Source organism: Phyllobates terribilis, unplaced genomic scaffold (assembly GCF_046119375.1).
Source record: "Phyllobates terribilis strain yellow unplaced genomic scaffold, ASM4611937v1 Scaffold_4__5_contigs__length_816908805, whole genome shotgun sequence".
Lineage (NCBI taxonomy): Eukaryota > Metazoa > Chordata > Amphibia > Anura > Dendrobatidae > Phyllobates > Phyllobates terribilis.
In genome coordinates this window covers 90076757-90101537 of record NW_027362764.1, presented here as the reverse complement: position 1 = coordinate 90101537, position 24781 = coordinate 90076757, and the positions used below count along the sequence as shown (strand labels likewise).

General features: G+C 43.6%; 1 protein-coding gene across 2 annotated transcripts in view; it reads left to right on the top strand.

The window, feature by feature from the left end:
- ITGB1 (integrin subunit beta 1) overlaps positions 1-24781 on the top strand; it is a 35798-nt gene that overhangs the window by 4866 nt on the left and 6151 nt on the right. For both annotated transcript variants that reach the window (XM_073677631.1, XM_073677630.1), the window contains exons 2-13: positions 12707-12773; positions 15573-15658; positions 17080-17296; positions 17386-17556; positions 19433-19671; positions 20672-20827; positions 21839-21934; positions 22018-22107; positions 22204-22344; positions 22457-22659; positions 23051-23289; positions 23370-23592. In XM_073677631.1, coding sequence (XP_073533732.1) covers positions 12707-12773; positions 15573-15658; positions 17080-17296; positions 17386-17556; positions 19433-19671; positions 20672-20827; positions 21839-21934; positions 22018-22107; positions 22204-22344; positions 22457-22659; positions 23051-23289; positions 23370-23592 — 1928 coding nt within the window. The remainder of the gene's footprint in view (positions 1-12706; positions 12774-15572; positions 15659-17079; positions 17297-17385; positions 17557-19432; positions 19672-20671; positions 20828-21838; positions 21935-22017; positions 22108-22203; positions 22345-22456; positions 22660-23050; positions 23290-23369; positions 23593-24781) is intronic.

The window sequence follows — 24781 nt, the reverse complement described above, 5'->3', positions numbered from 1 at the left end:
ACCCCTTTAAGCCAAGTGGGTGTTTTCAAACAGTTTTCACTAGTAGTGTGTACTACTTCTTCCTATATGATACTGACCCATCTTAAGCAGACAATAACACACTGGAGAGAGGAAACCCCCACCCGCCCCTCCACAGTTTAGAGCAGGATTCTCTGTGTGAGTTGTAAGGATACAGCTCTGATCTCCTGGTCTAACCTCCTGCATGATTAGAAAGTACTGGGAGTAGAGCACAGATCACTCACATTTTTCAGATGAGGTCATTTTATGAGCAGAGCATGATGTCATTATATATCTTTCACACAGAAGTAGCCTGCTCTCCTCTCACTGCCGATATACAAGCTGCTTTGAGCACAACCGAGGTAAGTGTGATAATGACATCTTCTATAAGACGCCCCCATTGCTAACTGCGTAGTAAAATGGTCGGCGCTTTTTCAATAAATACACGGCCAGACTAAAGTATTTTAATAAACACTTTTTTTTAAAAAATTTATTTTACTGGGTCTGTGAAGCCATCGAACTTCTAAAAGAAGAAGGAAAAAATAAAATAAACAACCTTATTCCTCACCTGTCCGCCGTCAAGACACAGTCCATGTACCGCCAACGAGTGTCCCACGGCGATCCGGGTGTCATCAGCAATCACTGATGTCACTGCTGTAGAAGACAGCAGTGTATACTGACTGGGGTGTAAAATCACTCCTATCAGTTTACATTGCTGTGCAGTAGGTCACTGGGGTTCATCAGCTGAAGATCAGCTGATCACCCCCGGTGAGCTCTCACCACCATCACTCTGGGAACATTCTTCAGAATGCTCCCACGGTGAGGTCACGTGAGCAATCAGTTGATTGCTCACATGACCGCAGGTCCTGGGAGCGAACGCTCTCCCCGCAGTATACCGTCGACCTCCGAGGTGAGAGCATCGAGCATCGCCGGGTACCAGGAGGACACGGGGGGCGCCGGACAGATTAGTATAAGGACTTTTTTTTTTTTTTACCGCGGGTACAGCAGAGCAGACTACTTCTCTCCCCACCCCCCACCCCCCGCCATGCCGCTCTCGCTGTTATCAGCGGGAGTGGCGGTCGGATGAGGGGAGTAGTAGTCTTCTCCTGACCCGGGTTCCACCCACATCGCGTTTCCGCCGCAAATTTGTGGCCATTAACTTTAATTGAAACGCAGCAAATCCGCAGGTATAAATATCAGTTCAAGTCAATGGGTGCGAATTTGCGGCGGAAACGCCCGCACAATGGCCATGCTGCGTTTTTTTACCGCAATGGTAATCCTGAGCAGAAATTTCCGCATCATGTGCGCAGCACATCAGAATTACCATTGTTATAGCTGGCAGACCTATTAATAATCGTTTTTGCAGCGGGAAAACCGCAGCGAAAACGCATCAAAAACTCTTTGCATGCACATTGCTTAAGGCAGAATTCAGATGTCCGTGTATCACGATACGAGAACGGACTGTGATGTATGGACTCACTGTGTGTCTCATGACCTGAACTTGCCAGTCGCATATATGCCTGAGGCTGTCCATTTTAGGTCAGGAGCCCGTGTCCAGTCCTTGCATTGTGTTCAGTACTTGGAATCAGGGCTGTGGAGTCTGTAAGTCAAACCTCTGACAACTCAATTTCCATGACACCGACTCCCTCATGCATGGCTCGTGTTTAAGTGATAAATTTACTGTAGCACAGATTAATCTCAGGTTAAAGTCTAGACCCTTAGATTAGGAATAGGACAGACATTTATAGGACATTTCATAACTTTCCCAAGTTCTTATGAAAAAAATATTCCCCACAAACTGCATTGAACTACTGTACCCAGTTTATTATATATTTTAGGAGTTGGAGTCAGTCTGTTTTTATTCCTACTCCACAACCCTGCTTGGAGTGTGATACGCGGACGTCTGAATTTGGTCTTATGTATTTTAAGGGAAAAGCGATCACAAAATAAAACATTGAAACCCAATTTGTCACAGACCAGTATAACTTTTGTCAACTTTATTTAAAGAGATTGTGCAGGATTGTTTTCCCCACATTCTCTAGAAAGGGGCCCTCATTTCTAGAAAAATATATAACTTGTTTAATAGTTTTGTGTTACAAAAGGAAAACCTGTAATATTTTGTGGATGCATGTAAACATTGCACATACAGTTCAACCGTGAGTCAGTGCCTGAGGGTCCATGATATCAGTCATTAGACACTTCCTATAGGTCTGTGTATATGGTATTGCTGTGTGCAAGAGCTTGAAGATCAAAAAAATACAATACAAACTGCAGTTTGAGATAAAAAGCTGTGGATGATGTTTGTAGACTCATAAACAAGAGTGGAAGAATTCAGGTGTTTTGAATAAAAATAACAGTTGATCCAAATGAAAATATATTAATAGTATGTGACAATACAGTGGAATAGAATATCTGATTGCTAGCGCACACTCAAAAAGCAGCTAGCAAAAAAACCCTGCTGCCAACTCAACTTTAAAGCAAGTTTTCAAAACTGTCCCTGCAGACATATAATGTTCTTTATGGTCTGTCATGGAGTGGTCATATACATTTTTACGTTGCAGTTTTTCAGTAGTCTATGAAGAAAGCATTTTTTGCTAAGTACAAGCATTCTTGCACAATAATAAGATTATCATTGAGTACACAGAACTCACCGATTTAAGTGAGACCAAGTGGTGACCACCATCTGATGTGTATGGGGGGCCTCCTGACCCCTCTGCCAATCCAACGGCCCAAGGAGATCATCATCTGACAGTGTGAACGTCAGTGGCTGATGATGCAACAAGTCTTCTGCTATTCTTCCTTACAGATCCTCTCCAGCTCCATCAGGTTGGATGGTGAACGTTGGTGGACAGCCATCCAGGTCTCCAGAGATGCTCAATTGGGTTTAGGTCAGGGCTCTGGCTGGGCCAGTCAAGAATGGTCACAGAGTTTTTCGGAAGCCGCCACTTTATTTTAGCTGTGTGCTTAGGGTCATTGTCTTGTTGGAAGGCGAACCTTCGGCCAAGTCTGAGGTCCAGAGCACTCTGGAAGAGGTTTTCATCCAGGATATCTCTGTACTTGGCCGCATTCATGTTTCCTTCAATTGCAACCAGTCGTCCTGTCCCTGCAGCTGAAAAACACCCCCATAGCATGATGCTGCCCCCACCATGTTTCACTGTTGGGATTGTATTGAGCTGGTGATAAGCAGTGCCTGGTTTTCTCCACACATACCTCTTAGAACTTTTTGGTGATAATTCTATCTTCATCTCATCAGGCCAGAGAATCTTATTTCTCATAGTCTGGGAGTCCTTCATGTGTTTCTGAGCAAACTCTATGCGGGCTTTCATATGTCTTGCACTGAGGAGAGGCTTCCGTCGGGCCACTCTACCATAAAGGCCCGACTGGTGGAGGGCTGCAGTGATAGTTGACTTTGTGGAACTTTCTCCCATCTCCCTACTGAATCTCTAGAGCTCAGCCACAGTGATCTTGGGGTTCTTCTTTACCTCTCTCACCAAGGCTCTTCTCCCACAATTGCTCAGTTTGGCTGGACAGCCAGGTCTAGGAAGACTTCGGGTGGTCCCAAACTTCTTCTATTTAAGGATTATGGAGGCCACTGTGCTCTTAGGAACCTTGCATAATGCAGAAATTCTTTTGTAACCTTGGCCAGATCTGTGCCTTGCCACAATTCTGTCTCTGAGCTCCTTGGGCAGTTTCTTTGCGCTCATGATTCTCATTTGGTCTGACATGCACTGTGAGCTGTGAGGTCTTATATAGAGGTGTGTGCCTTTCCAAATCAAGTCCTATCAGTTTATTTAAACACAGCTGGACTCCAATGAAGGAGTAGAACCATCTCAAGGAGGATCACAAGGAAATGGACAGCATGTGACTTAAATATGAGTCTGAGCAAAGGGTCTGAATACTTATGACCATGTGATAGTTGTTTTTCTTTTTTAATAAATTTGCAAACATTTCTGTTTTTTCCAGTCAAGATGGGGTGCAGAGTGTACTTTAATGAGAAAAAAATGAACTTTTTAGAATTTACCAAATGGCTGCAATGAAACAAAGAGTGAAACATGTAAAGGGGTCTGAATACTTTCCGTACCCACTGTTAAGCCACTGTTGGAGTCTGGCAGAGACTTTCTCGCTCCATGTAGAAGACAAATGAACGTTTGGATAAGCGGAGCACAGGTGTATAGGGCAGTCAGGAGAGTTGTCTGCTCACATTTAGGAGTATGGCCGGTATAAGAATCAAAGTGAGATAAACATTTATTTCACACGGATTAATTTCAAATTATACTTGGGTCCTGGCATAGTAATTAAATAGGAAGCCACAGGCTTTACTTTCATGAGTCAATGTCAGCATGCACGGATACAGTGTAAAGCATGGGGGACGTTAAGTCTGATTAGCTTGAAAGTGGATTTTATGTCAAAGGTTTATCTTGAATCTCGTGGGCTAATACAAAGGATAGGCCATCAGTAGTATTTGACCTGGTAACCCCTTTACATTTGACATTGCAGAAAAGTTTATTTTTAACCAACGAAATGAGCTGGCACACATATTGGTATAAATGCAATGTGTAAGTGCATGTTCACACTGTGTCCACTATCAGACAGAACCTAGGATAAAAACAATGAGCAAATACCCTGCAGTAAGTGAATGAATAGTACATGTAAATGACATTGGGGACTTACAATAGTGTCAGGTAAGTACCCTATGCTATTTACATGTATTATTTCCCTGTAGTAAGTAAATGGTATTTGCTCATTCTGTTCTTTATCTTTTGGTGCTGGCTTTTTATATTATTTTGTAATGCTGCTTCTTTGAAATACTAGAATCCTATTGCTAAATGCCAGAATAAAATACACCATGTGTATATTTTGACAAAAGAAAAGCCAGTGACCCCCCCCCCCCCCCCAAGAATATCAAACCTAAAAATGCTGTGCATGGAGACCATCAGTTCCTGCTATAGAGTTCAAAGGAGACCTGTGACATTGACCATACAGTCCAGTACAGCAGGAGGAGCTGAGCACACTGATGGTTTTGTGGGAGAAGATACAGTATATCTTGTTTTTTATTCATTTAAATTTCTGGTCATTTTTGGCGAGTGGGCGATGCTAATTAGGACCACCCACTTGGACTGCACTTTCAATGTGACACCTTCCCTTTTTATGCAGATTCTGTTCATGAATCCATGCCAGATCATGTGACTTGGGTTTCCACAACTCTGTTCACATGCAGTTGAAACTTTCCATGTGGATTTCCAGTTGTGCTTTTGACCGAATGTTGTCAGTTATTTCAGTTGAAAATAACAATGAAGTTAAAGGAGTTGTCAATCACTATATTTACCCCATGTAAAATAACCGCTATACTCTGCTCCACTGCGGGCACTGTTCCAGCGGAGCCAGGAGAGCAGGCGTCGACATCGCTGAGTAATGGACAACCCCTTTAATCCTACAGCAAATCGATGACACACAGATTTTTGTTGCAGAAATATGTCCTGTATTTTAATCCGATGGGTTAACATACCCCAAAGGTAGGCTAACTATAGAAATAATTTAAACATACTGCAGAGAACATGAGTGTTAATTTCCTACTGAATTATTCTGTTTTTGAGTGGCTGACTGAGATAAGAGGATTACTGTATTTTTGGTACTATGAGGCTATGTGCCCACGTTGCATTTATGAAGCAGAAAATTTCTGCTGCATAAATGCAAGTCCTCTCCCGGAAAAACGCATGCGGAATTCCGCACGCGTTTATCGCGCATTTTTCGCGCGTTTATCACGCGTTTTCCACATGCGGAATTGCCTTGCGCTTTTTATGCATTGGACAAAGGCAATTCCGCTTGCGGAAATGCAAAATTAAATGACATGCTGCGGATTTTTGAACGCGGCATAAACGCTGCGGAAAAATCCGCAGCATGTGCATAGAACTTGCGGAATCCCATTGGGGACCATGGGGTGCGGATATACATGCGTTTTTCAAGCGTTTACGCTGCGGAAATTCCGCAGCATATACGCTTGAAAAATGCTACGTGGGCACACAGCCTGAGACTCCCTTTTAGCAAGAAAAAAAGTTGCTAAAGCTTGTGCCTTGTAGTCCGAAGGCAACTTCCTGTGATCGAGAACACGGACACCAGCGTCCTTCCAGACCACTTCGAGATTTGCTCTTTCTCTTCCTGCCCCACACTTATCAGTGCGATCGGTGCAGGGCAGGAAAGGGGCTACCAGGACCTGCACATCACTAAAGCTGTATGGATGTGATCAGTCACATGCCTGGAAGAAAATTTAAATGTGGTAGTGTATGTAGTGTGTGTATATATGGGGTGTGGGCTACAGAGGAGCCCTGTGAGCAGCTTGTACTCTGCGTGCAGCAGTGTTGAGTGTGTGGAAACACACTACTAATAGCCATATTCATCTCTTCACTGGTTGCCTAAAGCATTATTGCACCTCTACATCCATTTAAGAAATCTCTTCCCTCCATTGCAGAGAAAATCAGCATTGTAAATTTACTTAAAATCTGCGCCACCAGAAAATGTGGATAAGATTTCCTAAAATGTCATCTACAATGCTGCTGCTAATAAGCAGGACATTTTTTGTCTGGAAACTGTAGAAAGTCTATTTCCTGCATATCTGACTTTTGTGAACATATCCCCATGATCCGACCTATAAGCACAGGCTGTGGGGGTGCCCCCTGCGTGTATTTACCTGTAGGATTATCTGTTGTTTTCCATGTCTAATGTTGCAAGAAGGAGAAGTTCTGTTTTTTTTTTTTCTGCTGAGTGGTATATTTGCAACTCTCCATTGGGGTTTGCCATCTGTTGTCATTACATCTAGCACTAGCGATTCGTGCCATCCAAGGAACGTGTGTAATGTTCTTTCCACTTTTAAGCCGGTTTCACACATCCGGATATTTCCGGTACCGAAGATATCCATGCCCGTGCCGCATCTGGATCACACGGACGGGCGCCTGGGAATCAGTGCTACAGGTAGCGCTGTTCCCAGGCGCCGATGCTGAACGCTGCCCTCATCATGGTTCCCTGCCGGCGCTGTGATCAGCACCAGCAGGAAACATGGTGAGGGTAGTGGTAGTCTGCTCCCGCAGTGTCCCCACCTGTAAAATTAAGAATAAAATAATCGTTATACTCACCTCTCCTAGGTGTCCCCAGCTGTCATCCATGTGACCACTGCTGCAGAGAAGCCGAGGAGAATGAGTGACTCCAGAGCTGTGCTCATTGAGTGACAGGGCACCGCTCCTGAGCTGCAGCTCTGGAGCAGATTATTCTCCCCGGCTTCTCTGCAGCAGCGGTCACATGGATGACAGCGGGGGACACCTAGGAGAGGTGAGTATAAGCATTTTATTCTTAATTTTACAGGTGGGGACACTGAGAGTACACTACTACTTCACTCATCATGGTCCCTGCTGGTGCTGATCACAGTGCCAGCAGGGAACCATGATGAGGGCAGCATTCAGCAACGGGGCTTGGGAACAGCCCAATTCCCAGGCGCCGGTACGTGCCACACGGATGACACAAGGATGTCATCCGTGTGGTAAGTTTTGTGGACCGTGTCCGCAAAAAAAACGGACTTGTCTCCGTGTGGAGCATACGGACATACGGTCCGTGAAAACGCACTGAGATGTGCACAGACCCATAGATTTGAATGGGTCTGCATGTGTCAGTGTCTCCGATACGTGTGGAAACTGTCACCACTCGTACCGGAGATACTGACGTGTGAAAGGGCCCTTAAGCTGAATCCATTCGCTGTGAATGAGTTGTGCATTTTCTGCACTAATTTTCAAGCTGATGAACCACACCAGACAACAATGTCAATGTTCGTGACAAAACTTGATAGACTTTCTATTGAATCCGTACTATGAGCTGTGCTCTTTTCTGGTGTCTTTTGATGAATTGGTGGTCGTTTAACCCTAGAACGCATACCTGGGGCCTCGCAGGCCCGCCCTGTTAATTGTTTTCTATTTTCTGCAAGATTACTTTAGTTAGAATTTTGAAACTCTAGGTATTCCTCAGGTATATAGTTGTTTGTCATTTTTGTTTGAGTTATTCCATGTTATTTGCACATGGGCCTAAAAGGCCCCAGGTATGTGAAAAAGTAGATTTTTATGGTCATGCGTTCTAGGGTTAAGGAAAAAGAATCCCCTGATTTGCAGACTCCTAAAGGGACACACAAAAAAAAATTGTCATAATGTTTAGTTACTCTTAACAGACCTCGTCTGCATACTGCAGATATTTTCTGCTCGCAAATTGAGAAGATGCATATTTTCAAATCCACAACATTTCAATTGTTTTATTTTTTACAGTCTTTTGCAAAGCGGTTAAAATAAGTGACCGGTTCATTCTTCAGGCTGCTTCAGCATGGAAGCCACTCACTACTTGATACATGCATACAGAAGAAAAGTCTGGTGGCGAAACAATGAAATACGCCAAAGACGACACTTCAGGAAAAATACAGTCGACGTCTTTCTGTAGCAAAACTTGGCGGGTACACCTACGCCTTAAAGATGTTGTGTGCGCACACAATTACAGGTGCAGATTTTGCTATGAATTCATGACAATTTTCTAGAGAAATCCATGGCAGGATTGCAAAAAAATAAATTTGCATGTACAGGGATCCCACTTTTTACAACATCAGAAGTATGTCTGTGGTGTATTCCCTACTGGGCATCTCCAACATATGCCACTATATATAGTGGAATATGTCGGCCATTGTCCGTGTAATATAATTTTTTTTTCTAATGGTTCTGCATATATGCCTGCCATATGCCAAAAGGATATTCTTTTTGCCATAAGCTGAGTACATGGGAGCCTATAGACATATTTGGTGTCTGGTTCAGGGGTTTCCTGGCACCTTCACCAATAGTTCAGTAAAACTGAGAAGTGGATTGTAAGGGCAGATCCTAATGGTGTATATTAGATGTAATACATGTCCATGACCCTGTCGTCCACCATATGATTCCTCTGCGAAACCCCCTGTCCCCCTGAATGTGTAGTTAATGGTGCAGGTCACTATAATCCTTTCACCACAAATTTATATGGAAATATGGTATGGACCTATATCGGCCCACACTAGAACTTTGTGCATGAGGTTGGGCCCAGCAATACTCTTCCTGTAGAAGGTGCCCATAGTGCTGACCTGCCAGCACTGCCTGTGTGCCAAGGGCTCCTGCTGGCTCCCGCGGCTCCTGCTGTCCATGTAAGCAGTTCTCACATGCAGCACTGCAGGAATAGCCCCTGTAATGTAATGCACATGTCTAATCCGTACACTTATCGAGGCTTTACTTTTCACACTGGTGGTGATGTAGTGGCTGACTATAGTGCCGGCCCCCGGAGTGTTTGCTGCCCGCGGTGCTCGGCCCTTATATGGGAACGTTGTAGGGCAGGAATCTCTTCTTTCTCTCTTCAGATACTTGTGGCTCGGGGAGCGCTGCTTGTCAGGAGTCTGCCTAACATCTGCTTTTAGGATTACCAAAAATGGGGACCTGCTAACAAAAGCATTGTGCTGTTAGCTGCTACATGAAAGAGCGTGAGGTTTCTCTCCACTTCTGTGGAGTGCAGATTGTAGAAACAGGCAATATTCTTGTTTCTACTGTTACTTTTTCCCTTTAGTGACGCCTTTATCGTGCTCTTAAAGAAAAATTCCACTGTGGAACAAAGATTTACAATAAAGCCTTTGGGCCGATACATCAAAGCTTTAACAGCAGTATTCTATTCTAGATTTTGGCTTCTAAAATTGAGCGATACTTGGCATTCTCACACTAAACAAACTGGACGACAGTGTGGCGACCTCCACTTGTATTCATGTGGCAGTGTTTCCTGTGCCACAAATCTTACTCAAGCAGTCGCTCGCTGATGCTCCATATTCATGAAGAGCCGTAAGCACATTTCATCTGGACTTTTGTCTGACTCTATACTGCTATATAGAGTTCATGCTGCTCTGTACCATGGGGCCATAGTCCGTGTATGTTGCATGGCTATGCTACGAAGAAAAGAATAGCGGATCACCTGCGGAAACTGACATGCGGCGCGTCTTTCAGGACTGCAGAACGTCAAATTCTCTTGCGGAATCGCTAGTCTCCTCAACAGCAGCGTCTATAAGATGCCCCCCATTACTAACCCCATAGTAAAGATTTGACATGGACACGGCAAGACTGAGAAAATTCTCATGCAACACCGGTGTGCCGTAAGTGAGGTCACTGGAGCTCTCAGCTGATTGAACTCCAGTGCCGGCAGCTTATCGCTATACACTGTCGGGAGCGATTGCGCTCCTGTCAGTGTATAGCGTGCTGCCGGGTGATCGGATCGCCGTGGGACATCGGGATTACGGCGGATAGGAGAGTATAAAGTGTTTTTTTTTTTTTTTTATTTAATAGCAATTTATTTTATCTTTTTTTTTTTTGTTTTTAACATGGAGCACAGACGCCGGCTGAGGAAAATACTTCTCCCCTCAGCTGTGCCTGCTCCCGCTAGTAGGCTGATGGGAGGCGTAGTCTCCTGCGGGCAATTCTAAGTGCGTTTTTTGCCTCATTGACTTGAATTGAGTCAGTCAAATTTGACTGACTCAATTCAAGTCAATGAGGCAAAAAACGCACAAAGAATTCAGACATCAAACATCCGTAGCCAATCCGCAAATATATTTATACCTGCGAATTTGACTGACTCAATTGAATTCAATGGGTGAAACGCTGCAAAAACGTCCAAGAATTGACATGCTGCAGATTTAAACGCAATGACAATCCTGACCGGAAAACTCCTGATCATGTGCACAGCATATCAGGATTGTCATTGCATTAGCTGGCACACGCATTACCTAGCGTTTTTGGCCCATTTTTGCGCAGAAAAAAAAAAACACAGGGTGCACATAGCCTAAGACCTCATTCAGACATCTGTTTTTCAGGTATATGTTCTATGCGTGCTTTTCACTGAAAGAACACTTGCCCGTTACCATCTATATGCCATTGTTCACATGTTTTTGTTCTTTGCTGGACATGTGTCTGCAAAAAAAGACACATCCATTTTTTAACCAGCATGACTTATGAAATGTACAAATACAAAGTCTATGGGTTTGTGACAGTCACGGACAGCACAAGGATTGCATAGAAGTGTGCAGCCCGTGATTAACGCTGCAATGTATAGGAGCTTTGTCGTTTTATTTATCCATATATGAAAAACACTGATGGAACTTGGATCCAGAATACTGATGACACTCGTACCATTTATATTCGCGTACGTGAACAAACGTGGACGTCTGAAAGAGGCCTAATACGGTGTTTTGTTTTTTTTTGTTGTATATCTGTTGTTCCCTGTTATCAGTCTACGAGATCGGAGACAGGAAGTCTTAGAAAATGTTCTGCCCTCATGATTATTACTTTATCTCAGCTATCTTGGAGATGCTCTGGAATCTTTTCTGTGTGTGTGTGAGAAACTAAAGGCCCCGTCACACATAACGAGATCGCTAGCGAGATCGTTATTACGTCACGGTTTTGGGATCGCTGGAGAGTCGTTTTTGATCGCTGGGGAGCTGTCAAACATGCAGAACTTCCCAGCGATCTAACTAACGCTTTCACACAGCAGCTATTTCAACGATCCACACCTTGATAGGGACTGTACTGTGTCACAAAGGCGTGCATAAAATTACTTTTCCGCGCAAAATCAGGGCTCAGTCGAATGAACGGATATCAACAGCCCGGAGAATTCTGCTAGGATGTGCAATCCAGCACGAGGTCAGAAACAAAGGATGGAATCGCTATTCTGTTGCCTTCATTATGCACGGCGGAAAATGAGAACGCTGTAGCGACCACCAATCGGGGACGAGGGGTGCGGAAAAGTCCAATTTATGCACGCCTACGTGTCTCAGTTCTGAATCGCTAACGAGGTCGTTGATAAGGTGTCAAATACAGCGATGCACACTGCCCAGCGGGAGCGCAACGACCCAGGAATGGTCCAGGAAGCTTTGTAACGATCAGCGATCTCACAGCAGGGGCCTGATCGTTGCTACCTGTTAGACATAACGAGATCGCTAGTGAGATCGCTATTGCGTCGCAAAAACCGTGACGTATCAACGATCTCGATAGCGATCTCGTTATGTGTGACGGGGCCTTTAAAGGAATATGCTCATCTCCAAGATCCTATCCCATTGTGTAATAGAAAATACCTTCAATTAGGAAATCAGAAGAAGTATACTAAATTTCTGTGTCGCTTACCCCATGTGCAGGGCATTGCAGTAGCTTGGGTATCCATGGTTACGATCACTCATATCGTGACAGACAGCTCTTAGTGGTCGTAACCATGGATATCTAAGCTACTGCAATGCCCTACATGAGGTAATCGACATAGCGAATCAGAAGAACTACAGCCTAAATCTGGATTATGAATGGGTGTGAACGGGCTCATGATATAAATGTGAATTAATCTTTGAATGTTTGTTATATTCCTACCACCTGACGAGCACTGGATTACCCAGTATTGTGCTTGTGACTCTGAAGATATCTGGGCACTTTAAGAGTTTAGCAGTTTAGCAAAAGGGCAGTAGAGGATTACAATTGAACTTGGTAAATGGATCTGTAGAGCAGTCCATGTTACCAATGTACAGAGCACAGCCCCCTGGGGCGCGGTGCTAGCAACACCACCGTATTGTGGGGTGCAAGATGGACATAGAAAAGTAAGGAAAATTGTGCTTAGAATTGTGCATAAATCTGTGTACTTTGTTTTGTAGATGGCCCGTATCCTGATCATTGTGGGGCTGTGTATGTATTCACTGTCATACATCAGTGCACAACAGGGTAAGTCTGCTGTTTACCTTGGAAATGCTACTTACATTGGTCCTCGGCTGCACCCTTCAGGTTGTCTGTATTGTGAAGGTCACTGTTTTTTATAATGGTGAAGGTAAAGGGAACCTGTTACCAGGTTTTCCCCATATACAGGGCCGACACCTGTACGCCCTCATATACGGCATTCTAGAATGCTGTGTATATGTCCCCAATCCGCTCTGCAAGGCAAAAAAAATAGTTCTTATTACTCCCCTATGGGGCGGTCCGATCCGATGTGCATCTCTAGTCTTGATCCGGCACTTCTCTTCTCTTCTTGTGATCGTCGTCCTCTTTCTCTGCTTCGTTCAGAGGACGCGTCCCATCATCCACACACTGTCCTCCGTTGTGCTCGTGCTCCATTGCTCTAGCCTCACCAAGGCAGAGAGAACAAAGTACTGTAGTGCGCATGCGCGGGGAGAGGCCAAAGAGCGGATGTGCACTGCAATGCTTGGCTCTCTCAGCAGGGCAGAGAGAAGTGCATCGGCGCAGGACGCATCATCCACACGAAGCAGAGAAGGAGGACGGCGATCACAAGGATAGGAGGTGCCGGATCAACACCAGAGATATCCATCTGACCGGAGCGCTGTTTAGGAGGGCTTTGGAGAAAACCTGAAACAGACTCAAGTCCATCTTCTAGAAAATCGTTTGGTTGTTCTGTCGGCTTAAGCACAGTTCTTTAGGGTTTTGCCAATCTGCAGAAGTGATAGTGGCTGACCATACTAAAGAAATCCTGCAAGGTCACCTTGGCACCCGATATTATTTATAATGTATCTATCTACACAGACTATAATATCTGGTTCCAAGTGCTCAGCATAAATGAGTACATCCCAACAGATTTCAGAAAACCTTTAGTTTCTTTTAGAATCGGCATTTTCAGTGGGATGCCATGCTATAACATACCCCCACAAATATGGGCCATTAATTTCAAACCAGATTTGTTATTTTGCAATTTCATGGAATTCTGAAGAGACAAGTTGTCCTCATTCTCCATCCAGCATCCAGGCTCTGAGGTCGTTCCTGAAAAATGGACAAAGATAAATGTTGCAATATGTCCCCAACTTGTTCATTCCACTCCTAGAATACTTAGTATTGTCCTTTAAAAATCATGGAGGTCATACAGAATACTAGATGTAGTAGTTTCTGATGTGGGATGTAATTGGTTTTAAAAGTTTGAGAAAATAAAGACTTATGTAATGAGATTATTAACCTTGCTCTCATGTTATGGGTTATAAAAATTTTCTATAAAACTACATCTTGTCAAAATTTTGGAAATTGTTCTTGCGTTCAGCGAGATATTGATTAAAATCTTACTTTTCAAAGGGGGTGTGAGCACTGTATATGCCAACAGCAGCATAATAACAATAAAGCTCAAAGTTCCAATCTAACCTTTCTGTGTTTTATCAAAGCACTTTTTTATTTTTGCAGCTTGTCATGTGTGATTGAGCCAAAACTAGTCCGGCATGGCGTCACTTTGCTCAGCCTAGTCCTGGCTCAGATCCTCTAATCACAGCACAGTGTGATTGACATCTCCCATACAATCTACTTCATGTCAGGACTGCCGGAAACCTCGCACATGCATGCAATGTACTGGTGGGGCAATTGTCATCCTTTTAGAAATGCACTTTTTGGTTGTACCGCCAGCACGGCGCACACGTGCATAAGATTTCTGGTCATCCTGCAATGTAGTAGATTGATTGGAAGATGTCAATCATGCCCAGGAGGGTGTGATTAGCGGACCCAAGGCAGGGCTAATATTTACTGATTCCAGCACCAATGAGAGGGATTACAGCCAGCAATAATCTTTACCATTACTTGGAAACTAGTGTTATATGCAGTATAAGGCTATGTGCCCACGATGCTGAAATGAAGCAGAAAATTTCTGCATCTCCCTGGCAGTAAAAACGCATGCGGATTGTACATGCGTTTTTCCTGCGTAATACATGCGGATTCACATGCGTTTCCGCATGCGGATTGACAAGCGCTTTCAAAGCAATTTTAGGATCACTTTGAAAGTGCTTGACAACTAGGTCACACTATATAAATCCATGCAAACAGTATGGATTTATATAGTGTAACCTTTTGGTTAAAAATAAAAAAATAAACCTTGATACTTACCTTCCGATGGCCCGGCGTGTGTTGCTGCGCTCCTTCCTGGCTGCCAGCTGATCGCGGGACACTGCACTGAAAGACCTGCCATCACATGACTGTGACGTCAGCGCAGGTCCTTCAGTCTGCTGGCAAGCACAGGGAAGGAGACCGGGGGCCTTTGGAAGGTGAATATAATCTTTATTTTTTATTTTATTCTTTTTTTTACAGTTTCTATGGTACCTGGGTGTGGAGGAGAGTCTTCTCTTCTCCACACTCTGGTACCATCCGCACATTAGAACGCGCCAATTACGCATGTACAGATGCAGTCTTGCGGAATTGGCGCGTTCTAATGCAAGTCAATGGCGGCGAGAACGCAGCGCTTCCGCAAAATTAATGGAGATGCTGCGGATTTTTGAGCGCAGCATAAACGCTGCGGAAAAATCCGCAGCATGGGCATTGAAAGTGCGGAATTGCATAGGGGACCATGGCAGGAGGCTTACCATGCGTTTCCCAAGCGTTTACGCTACGGAAAGTTCCGCAGCAAAAACGCTTGAAAAACGCATCGTGGGTACACAGCCTAAGCCGACCTCTTCTGGGGGTTTACTTGGTCGGTTTGCGGGTCTAAACTTGTCGATGATTTTATGAAAGGTGATAATTATTGTAATCTGGTTTCTCCATTTATAGGTGGAACTGAATGTTTAAAAGCAAATGCCAAATCATGTGGAGAGTGTATACAAGCCGGACCAAACTGTGGATGGTGCACCAAAGTGGTAAGTAGGGATGAGTAAAGCTGGTGCTAGATGGCAATGATAAGCAATATGCAGACTGTATGGGGAGCTAACGATCATTGCTCCCCTTACAGCTCGCATCAGCCCATGTAATGGAGCCTTTTAAACCAGTGCCGATTGACTGATAATATCGCTGATCAGTGATAAAGGCCCTTATTGTGCTATGTTTTTTCCAGATGACTTCGGTGTCAACCTTTCATGTTCTGTAGGATTTTCTGTTTTCCTTCCTAAATACATTATGGATACATGGCTATAGTTTTATCACTTAAAGGGGTATTCCCTTCTCCAAGATCTTATCCCAATTTGTAGTAGGTGTAATAATGGCAAATACCTCCAATTAGAAAGTTTAGTTTTAGATTCTCTGTTTATTACCCCATGTGCAGGGCATTGCAGTAGCTTAGGTATCCATGGTTACATCCACTCATATAGTGATAGCTCTTAGTGGTCGTAACCCTGGATACCTGAGCTACTGCAATGCCCTGCATGAGGTAAGGGACATGGCCAATCTGAAGAACTATCCTACATTTCTAATTTAAGGTATTTGCTAATATTACTATTACACCTACTACATATTGGGATAGGATCTTGGAGATAGGAATACCCTTTTAATTTTACATTGTAAGAGATGAGACTGCAACACTTGGGTTGTGTCTCCCTGGTCTTGGTTTGCAGGCAGAATCTGCAGCATCTTCTCCAGCATGGAGATTGAATGAATCCCATTTTTAGGAGACCCTAATGGTGCTGCTCTGTTCTATCACACAGGACGTAGTTCACACATTGCTGAAGTCACAACCCTCCACTTTTTTTCGCTGTAAAACATCAAAGGGAAAAAAAAATTCATGTGCTGCTTTTTTACTTGAGATAAATAAACTATCAGCATGCTTAAAGATCCATCTTTTAACTCCCTGCATCATTGTAACACATTGGCACATGTGCTGTGCTCCACATGGAGTGTTTTTTTAGACACTTTTTTTGTTCCTCATTAGATAAGGGATGTGGCTACAGATGCTTTAAAGTTTTGGTTAAAAAAAAACCAATGGAAAGTAAGTCAACCAAGAAGTGGTAGAAAATTAAGTAATGTCCAAAAACACAAAATGTACCATCCAGCATGAGCAAGTATAATATTAAATGTGATGCTGCTATTTTAATTCTAAGCGATCTAAATTTAAGATCTGAAGTCTGCTGCAGTGTTATATACTGATTACTTTCCAAGTATTTTTATAACAACCAGTCTTCCTTTTTTAATGCAGAGGTCGAAGTCCTCTTCTAAGTTATAGATTGAAATGCTAAAATTCTTGTTCCTAGTGTTTAATACAAATATTTCTTAAAGGAAATCCACATATGATTTGTTTTAAGTCGGTGTAATACTAGCATTCTTTAATGTTTCCCCTTTTTTATTGTAGGACTTTTTGCAGGAAGGTGAACCAACATCTGCTCGTTGTGACGACTTGGCTGCATTAAAAAGTAAAGGATGCCCTGAAGAAAGTATCCAAAACCCCAGAGGCAGCAAGGAAAAGCTAAAAGATAATGCCATAACCAATAAGGCCAAAGGAGAACGTATGGACCCTGCGAACATCACCCAGATCCGCCCCCAGCAGCTCCGATTTGAGCTGAGATCCGGTACGTGGCTGGGGTCGCTTCTTGTGAAGTTTCTAGACCGGGTGAAGTTCTCATCCTTCTCTTATCTATTCTGTATTTTCCTTGTGTAGGTGAGCCCCAGACATTCAATTTAACTTTCAGACGAGCAGAAGATTATCCTATTGATCTGTACTATCTTATGGACCTGTCATACTCCATGAAGGACGATTTGGAGAATGTGAAAAGCCTCGGCACCGCACTCATGAGGGAAATGGAGCAGATTACATCAGATTTTAGGATAGGTAAGGCTAAAAGTGACAGGAGGGCAGAAGTCAGAGTAATGTCCTGTGTAACTAGAGCGGATCAATGGCACGTATCTAGGTGTGGGTGGTGGGATATTGTATGGTGCAGAGGTTAGCAAAATGTTACTTTGCAGCGATGGCTTCTGGGATTACTTCTAAGGACAAGATCTGGAGTTTGTTTGCATGGGGTTTCTTCCCACATTCCCATAACCTACTTATAATTTCAGTGGCCTCCTATGATAGTAGCCTAGTGTGTGTCGTTGAGATGGAGAATTATTTTCTCCTCCTACTGGTTGCATGGACTAATGTGAGCACAATTAGCGCAACACTCTGGGAAATGCTGGACAACCAGTAATATATTCAGCTTTCTCATCTAGTGTTTTGTGCCTGGATGTGTTGAGAGAGGTTAGGAGCGAGCTCTGTTCTCACATTGTGGGTGGCTTATCTGTACTTCCGCCTGTTCATTTATATAGATTTTTCTGAGGGTTTGGCGGTTTTCCTTATTATGCAATATTTAACTGTGTGTGCAAATTCACTTTTTCAGTTTCAACTAGAAATTAAATATCTATCTCTAGATCTGTCTATATACCTGCAGATATCTTGCACTCTGCCTGTCTCTGACTAACATGTGGGCGCTCTGCCTGTCTAACCATCTTGATGCCATCAGTTCCGGAAGTTGGATCTGTCTGTCTGTAGATTTGTCTATGTATACCTGCTGATATCTTACGCTCTGCCCACCTCTGGCTATCTTCTGCATGCGTGTGCTCTGCCTGTCTCTGGATATGTTGCGCATGCGTGCGCTCTGCCTGTCTCTGGATATGTTGCGCATGCGTGCGCTCTGCCTGTCTCTGGCTATGTTGCGCATGCGTGCGCTCTGCCTGTCTCTGGCTATGTTGCGCATGCGTGCGCTCTGCCTGTCTCTGGCTATGTTGCGCATGCGTGCGCTCTGCCTGTCTCTGGCTATGTTGCGCATGCGTGCGCTCTGCCTGTCTCTGGCTATGTTGCGCATGCGTGCGCTCTGCCTGTCTCTAGCTATGTTGCGCATGCGTGCGCTCTGCCTGTCTCTGACTCAGTTCAGGTCGCATTAAACCTGATTGACATGGGACACTCGTTTGTACAACATAATGAATTATTCATCCTTTTTACACTGGTGTGAAACTCGCCTGTAGGACTGAATGAGCTGAATTTTCCACTGCCTGTGTAGGCGTCATACTTCCGGACTTAAGTAGGGTACTCTACATATTCTGCGATAATTGATTGTTGGAAGGTGTGAGCCTATTGTAGAGGCGAAGGGGAAATGTTTTATAGACTGCCTGTTTTGTACAAAAATTGACATTTTTGGCTTTAGGGTGCTTTCACATTGCAATCGGTGTCCCCGTCGGGGCATACGTACTAAAATTCCCCGCAAAATGGGGTCTGGACGCATGCTGTTATGGGAGCTATAGACCACAATGGTGACGGAAGAGCGAATGTGCGCTCTGCCATGCACTTTTTTTGGGAGTGTACACCCATAGGAGGTGGGTACTCAGACGTAGGCTGCTGTGTCTTAATGTCCACCTCCTGTGGGCGTACACCCCCAAAAAAGTGCACGGCAGAGCGCACGTTCGCTCTACCGTCACCATTGCGGTCTATGGCCCCCCCATCACGGCATACGTCCAGATCCCTTTTTGCTGGGAATTTGGGACGTATGCCCCAACGGGAACACAAAACGCAATGTGAAAGCACCCTTGCACAGATGTCGGTACTTTTTTTTTTTTTTATGATAATCTGGCCTAAGTGAGCGTCCCCCTAAATGCTTTACTACTTTGCACATAACTATATGGTGTAATACATTTAGCCTCTGGTACTTATCTGTGGTCTTTTTGTTTTATTCTAGGTTTTGGATCTTTTGTTGAGAAAACGGTTATGCCGTACATCAGCACCACTCCTGCTAAGCTCCTGAACCCCTGCACCACTGACCAGAACTGCACCAGTCCATTTAGCTTCAAAAACGTCCTCAATCTGACGAGTGATGGCCGGCTCTTTAATGATCTGGTAGGCAAACAGCAGATCTCTGGTAACCTGGATTCCCCAGAAGGCGGCTTTGATGCAATTATGCAGGTTGCAGTGTGTGGGGTAAGTAGTATCTACAAATACATTATTGACACTTGGGGTCCGATTCATGAGTATTTTTTTCGCCATAATTTTGGGTTAAAACGCCTTCAAATGTTGCAATATTTTTGCACAAATTGAAGTTGCGGTATCCTAAGGATAGGTCCTCAATCAAAAAGTAATGGACAACCTCTTTAAGACTGGCATGCACAACGACAGCCTTTAAGGAATTGTAGCATTAAGTTTCAAGGGATAATAACTTTTTATCCATCCTGAAAGGGGTTGTCCATGGTGGCAACACTTGTCATGTCCTTTACTGGAGCGCATGGACATCATAGTGATGGCATGAGCGTAGAATCTCTGCCTACATGATCGCTGTAGGTGCCACTCGGACTCCCTCAATGTTGGCCGAGGTCAAAGGTTTCTTAATATCGACCTTTGCATCTGTTCTGTCTGACCAAGTAAGGGAACCTATGGTTGTGAGTTGTCATGCCAGACTAATAGACTGCAGTGAGTTAAGGTGGACGGCTGACTACTAATTTCAATAGCTAAGCCAGCCCCCTTATATGTAGGCAGAAAGTGGCCTGCTTTAGCCATCCCCCTTCACTCACTGCCTCAGACATGTGCCAGCGTCGGAAAATCTGGTCTGTGTCTAACATGGGATCCAAAGCACCACAAAAGGGACGCAGCGTCCAGTGAATAAGGAAATTATAAAGATCTTTAAGTGAGTTTCTGACTTATTAGTGAACTTTAATTGAATTTAATTTTTATTGGCTGGAAAAAACTTTTTTTTTTAAGGTGGCTTTTCCCAAACGTAGTCCTAAATGATGTAAATGTGTGTAATATCTATGCTGCATTTGAACATATTAATCGGACCGGAGTAGACAGGTGGACTATGCCGGATCTAACATCTAAAAGTAGTCAGCAAGATCTTCCAGTGGAATCCCATTTACAGTAGAAATTAAGCAGATCAGTCTTGCGTGTCTGTCATAATGATAATCTTCATGCTCCAACCATTTTTCAGGAGCAAATTGGTTGGAGGAACGTGACGCGATTGTTGGTCTTCTCTACTGATGCCGGCTTCCATTTTGCTGGAGATGGAAAATTGGGAGGCATCGTGCTGCCGAATGACGGGAAATGTCACATGCATAATAACATGTACACAATGAGCCATTATTATGTAAGTCTGTACTTACAGCCTGTAAATGAATGCATCTAATAACAGTTAAGGTCCCATTCTATGATATTTGCAGGGAACATGACGGCACTACCTAACCTATGTAAGGTACCGTCCGGTTCCCTGCACATACTGCTCCTCTGTTCTCTCCTTCTGCCACATGTTGGGGTTTTGTGCAAAATTCATCCAACTGGTGATAAAAAGCAGCACTGAGAACGGACTAGCAGATGTCTTACCCATTCTGAGTGCTGACCATCCTACGTCTAATTGGGCATTTTTGTTAAGATTGTGGGATCACATCTTGTCCATCACCTATTCACAGGATTACTCGGATTAATTTATTTTATATTTTCATAGATTGAACTGTTCTGAACGCAGCGATACCAAATATATGTATTTTTTAAAAATATTTTAATGGGGCAAAAGGGGGATGATTTGAACCTTTTGTATTTGTTTACTTTTAAAACTTTTTTTTTTTCTCAATTTTTACTGCACTTTGTTAGTCCCCTTAGAGGACTTGAAGTTGTGATCATCTGATCGCTTGTGCAATGAATCAGCACTTCTATATATAGAGAAAATCACTGTCTCCTTTGAACGCCAGGAGTATCTCAATGACAGGCATTAGGGTCTTCAACAGATCCCCCGCTGTCATGGCAACCAATCAGCAACCTGTGATCCCATCATGGGTGTGCCAATAATTGCATGGAATGATGCACCCCCTGCTGGCGTGTGTTAAATACCTCTGTCAGCGATTGACAGCAGTATTTAACAGGTTAACAGCCACAGACAGCACTCCTCTCCACCCTCGGCTGTTGGAGGCAGATGTTGGCTGAATGATTCAGCCATCATCTGCCGGGAAAAAATGCAGTCTTGCGAGCCTGCATCAAAGGCAAATGCAACATTTGACGTGACATTTGTCACCTATGTACTGGGTAGTTGCTATGTTTTGATTCCAGGGTCACCCCTTGTAAAAGATTTGTCCCGATTAATCCATATTTTTTCCTTTCCTCACAGGACTATCCGTCAATTGCTCATATAGTACAGAAACTTAGTGAGAATAACATCCAGACTATCTTTGCTGTCACTGAGGATTTCCAGCCAGTTTACAAGGTACAGGGTCTACCTAATTTTCAGTAGATAAATGTATAATACGAGCAGATAATATAAAGTCTGAACTGATGTCATTGTAATAGGAATTAAAGAATCTGATACCAAAGTCCGCCGTAGGAACTCTGTCCTCAAACTCCAGTAACGTTATTCAGTTGATCATTGACTCCTACAACGTGAGTACATTGACTTTTATAGATGAAAAAAACTCTGGTATCCAGTGAATGTGGATTAGAAAACCATTTTATATGTATTTTTTTTCTTCTTTCCAGTCATTGTCTTCAGAACTGATTTTAGAAAACAGCAAATTACCAGAAGGCGTATCTATTAACTATAAGTCATTCTGTAAGAACGGGGTTATCGGTACAGGAGAGAATGGAAGGAAATGCTCCAACATCTCCCTGGGAGATCAGGTCGGTGTGAGAATGCTTCTCAGTACATGAAATGGTTATAGTACCCTTGTACTGCATTATGTGCTAACATGTTTCCTGCTAATCTGATTTTTTTTTTTCTTCTTTATTTTAGGTTCAGTTTGAGATCAGTGTGACTGCTCTTAAGTGTCCCAAGAAAGACCGAACAGAATATATTAGAATCAAACCTTTAGGTTTTACGGAAGAAGTAGAAATCCTTTTGACATATATCTGTGAATGTGATTGCCAACAGTCCGGCACCCCTGATAGCCCAGAATGCCACTATGGAAATGGCACATTTGAATGTGGAGCCTGCAGGTATATTCATGTCATTGTGGTCATGCAAAACACCTACACTAATCGTCCATAGTGCTGGAACCACTGAGAGGAGAGGTGTATAACCGATTAGTTTTTGACAAGGAGATCTGTCAGGAGTTGGGATATATTAAGCAGAACGTGATTACTAGGTGACTGGGTCAGAGTATCTCCTAAATGGCAGGTCTACTTACCAGTCAGAGCCCGTTTTGGTCCTGATCCACTGATAAATCCCTACAATGGGAATGTGAGCATCACAATTGGACCTGGCCGGCTGATTGGGCCACCTTGCGGATGGGCCAGCTGATTGGGCCACCTTGCGGCTGGGCCGGCGGTTTAAAGCTTATTGTGGCTGTGCATTCTCACCTCACGTTGGATCTCCCTTTCTATCCAGGTGTAACGATGGCCGTATCGGGAAACAGTGTGAGTGCAGTACAGAGCAGGTCAGCAATGAAGATATGGACGCTCAGTGCAGGAAGGAGAACAGCTCTGAGATTTGCAGCAACAGCGGTGATTGTATCTGCGGGCAATGTGTGTGTAAGAAGAGGGACAACCCCAATGAAGTGTATTCTGGCAAATACTGCGACTGTGACAATTTCAACTGTGACAGGTCTAATGGACAGATCTGCGGAGGTAAATATGAGCACACATCCCGCCTGTGTGAACTGCTTTCTCACCTGTATCTGATTATAACCGGTCGTTTTCTCTGCCAGGTAATGGAGTTTGTAAATGTAGAGTATGCGAGTGTTTCACTAACTTCTCTGGAACTGCATGTGATTGCTCCGAGGATAAGTCAACATGTGTGGCATCCAATGGCCAACTATGCAACGGAAGAGGCGTATGTGAATGTGGAAGGTGTAAATGTACAGATCCTAAATTCCAGGGACAAACCTGTGAGATGTGTCAGACCTGTGCTGGCGTTTGCACTGAGCACAAGTAAGTATCATTAAGGGAGTAGTCACACTCTAGAAGTTTCTACCTTATTTTGCCATATATATATATATATATATATTATATACTTTTAATAAGTGCCTCTTTTCCAGACAGCATCCTAGCAGTAGACAAATCCGCTGCAGTAGTGCTTTCAGTATTTTTTTTTATATATATATATATATTTACACCATTACAGCACTGGAGTGGTGTCACTAATCTAAGTTCCCTTCACATAGTAATATACTCACCAGCCGCCATCTTCATCTGTTGTCGGCGCCGCTCCGGTTGTTTTCTGCAGGTTGTGACCTTCTCAATCGCTCCAGTGTTTGCTGGGCGGGCGGAAGTCACAACTCCATGTAAGTCTATAAGTGACACAACAAGGCTCTCATAGACTTACATTGGGAGCTTGTGACCGTTACCTCTGACTTCTGGTCACAAGATGCTGGGAAGAGCTGAAGACGACAGCTGGTGAGCATAATACTAGGGTCAGGGAGCTTGCGTTAGTGGTATCATTCCAGTGCTGAAATAAAATGAAGAAAATTACTGGAGTGGTGCTTTAAGGATGGCTTCACACATTTTTTTGCTGTTGATTTGATCACTGCAAATCTCAGCAAAATGATGTGTGACATTTTGATGTTGGTATGCTGTATCGCTTACATTGCAAATTTGCATTAAAAGCCACTTGTGTTGCATTCAGATTTTTCAGCAGATTCATTGTAGTCAAATCCATGATGGAAAAATACCCAGTGTGAATCCACCTCTGTAGTGTTTCTCCCATTATTATCATAGATGGGATATTGTCAGACAGTGCTTGTAAAATACAGCACTTTTTCTATTTGCAGCAGTGCTTGAAATATTTAATCCCTTTTTTCTTTTGTTCACAGCAATCTGCCTAGGAGACAGACCACCGCTGCTGTCAAGCTTGTAAGCACTGCACTGCAGCTGGTCAGGATATGGATGTAATGGTGCGCTCCAGCGATCCTAGCCAGATTCAGAGCATTGCTTACAAGCTCAATAGAAAAGAGCTTGTAAATAAAGATGAGTGGACCAGTGTAAGGTAGTGTTCGACCGAACTTTAGTCCAAAGTTCGGGTACCAGAACTGTACCCAAACCCCATAGATATCAATGGGGACCCAAACTTTTGGAGCAGGAAAATCTTTCGTTCTCTTCTCGAACTGTGAAACAGAATTCC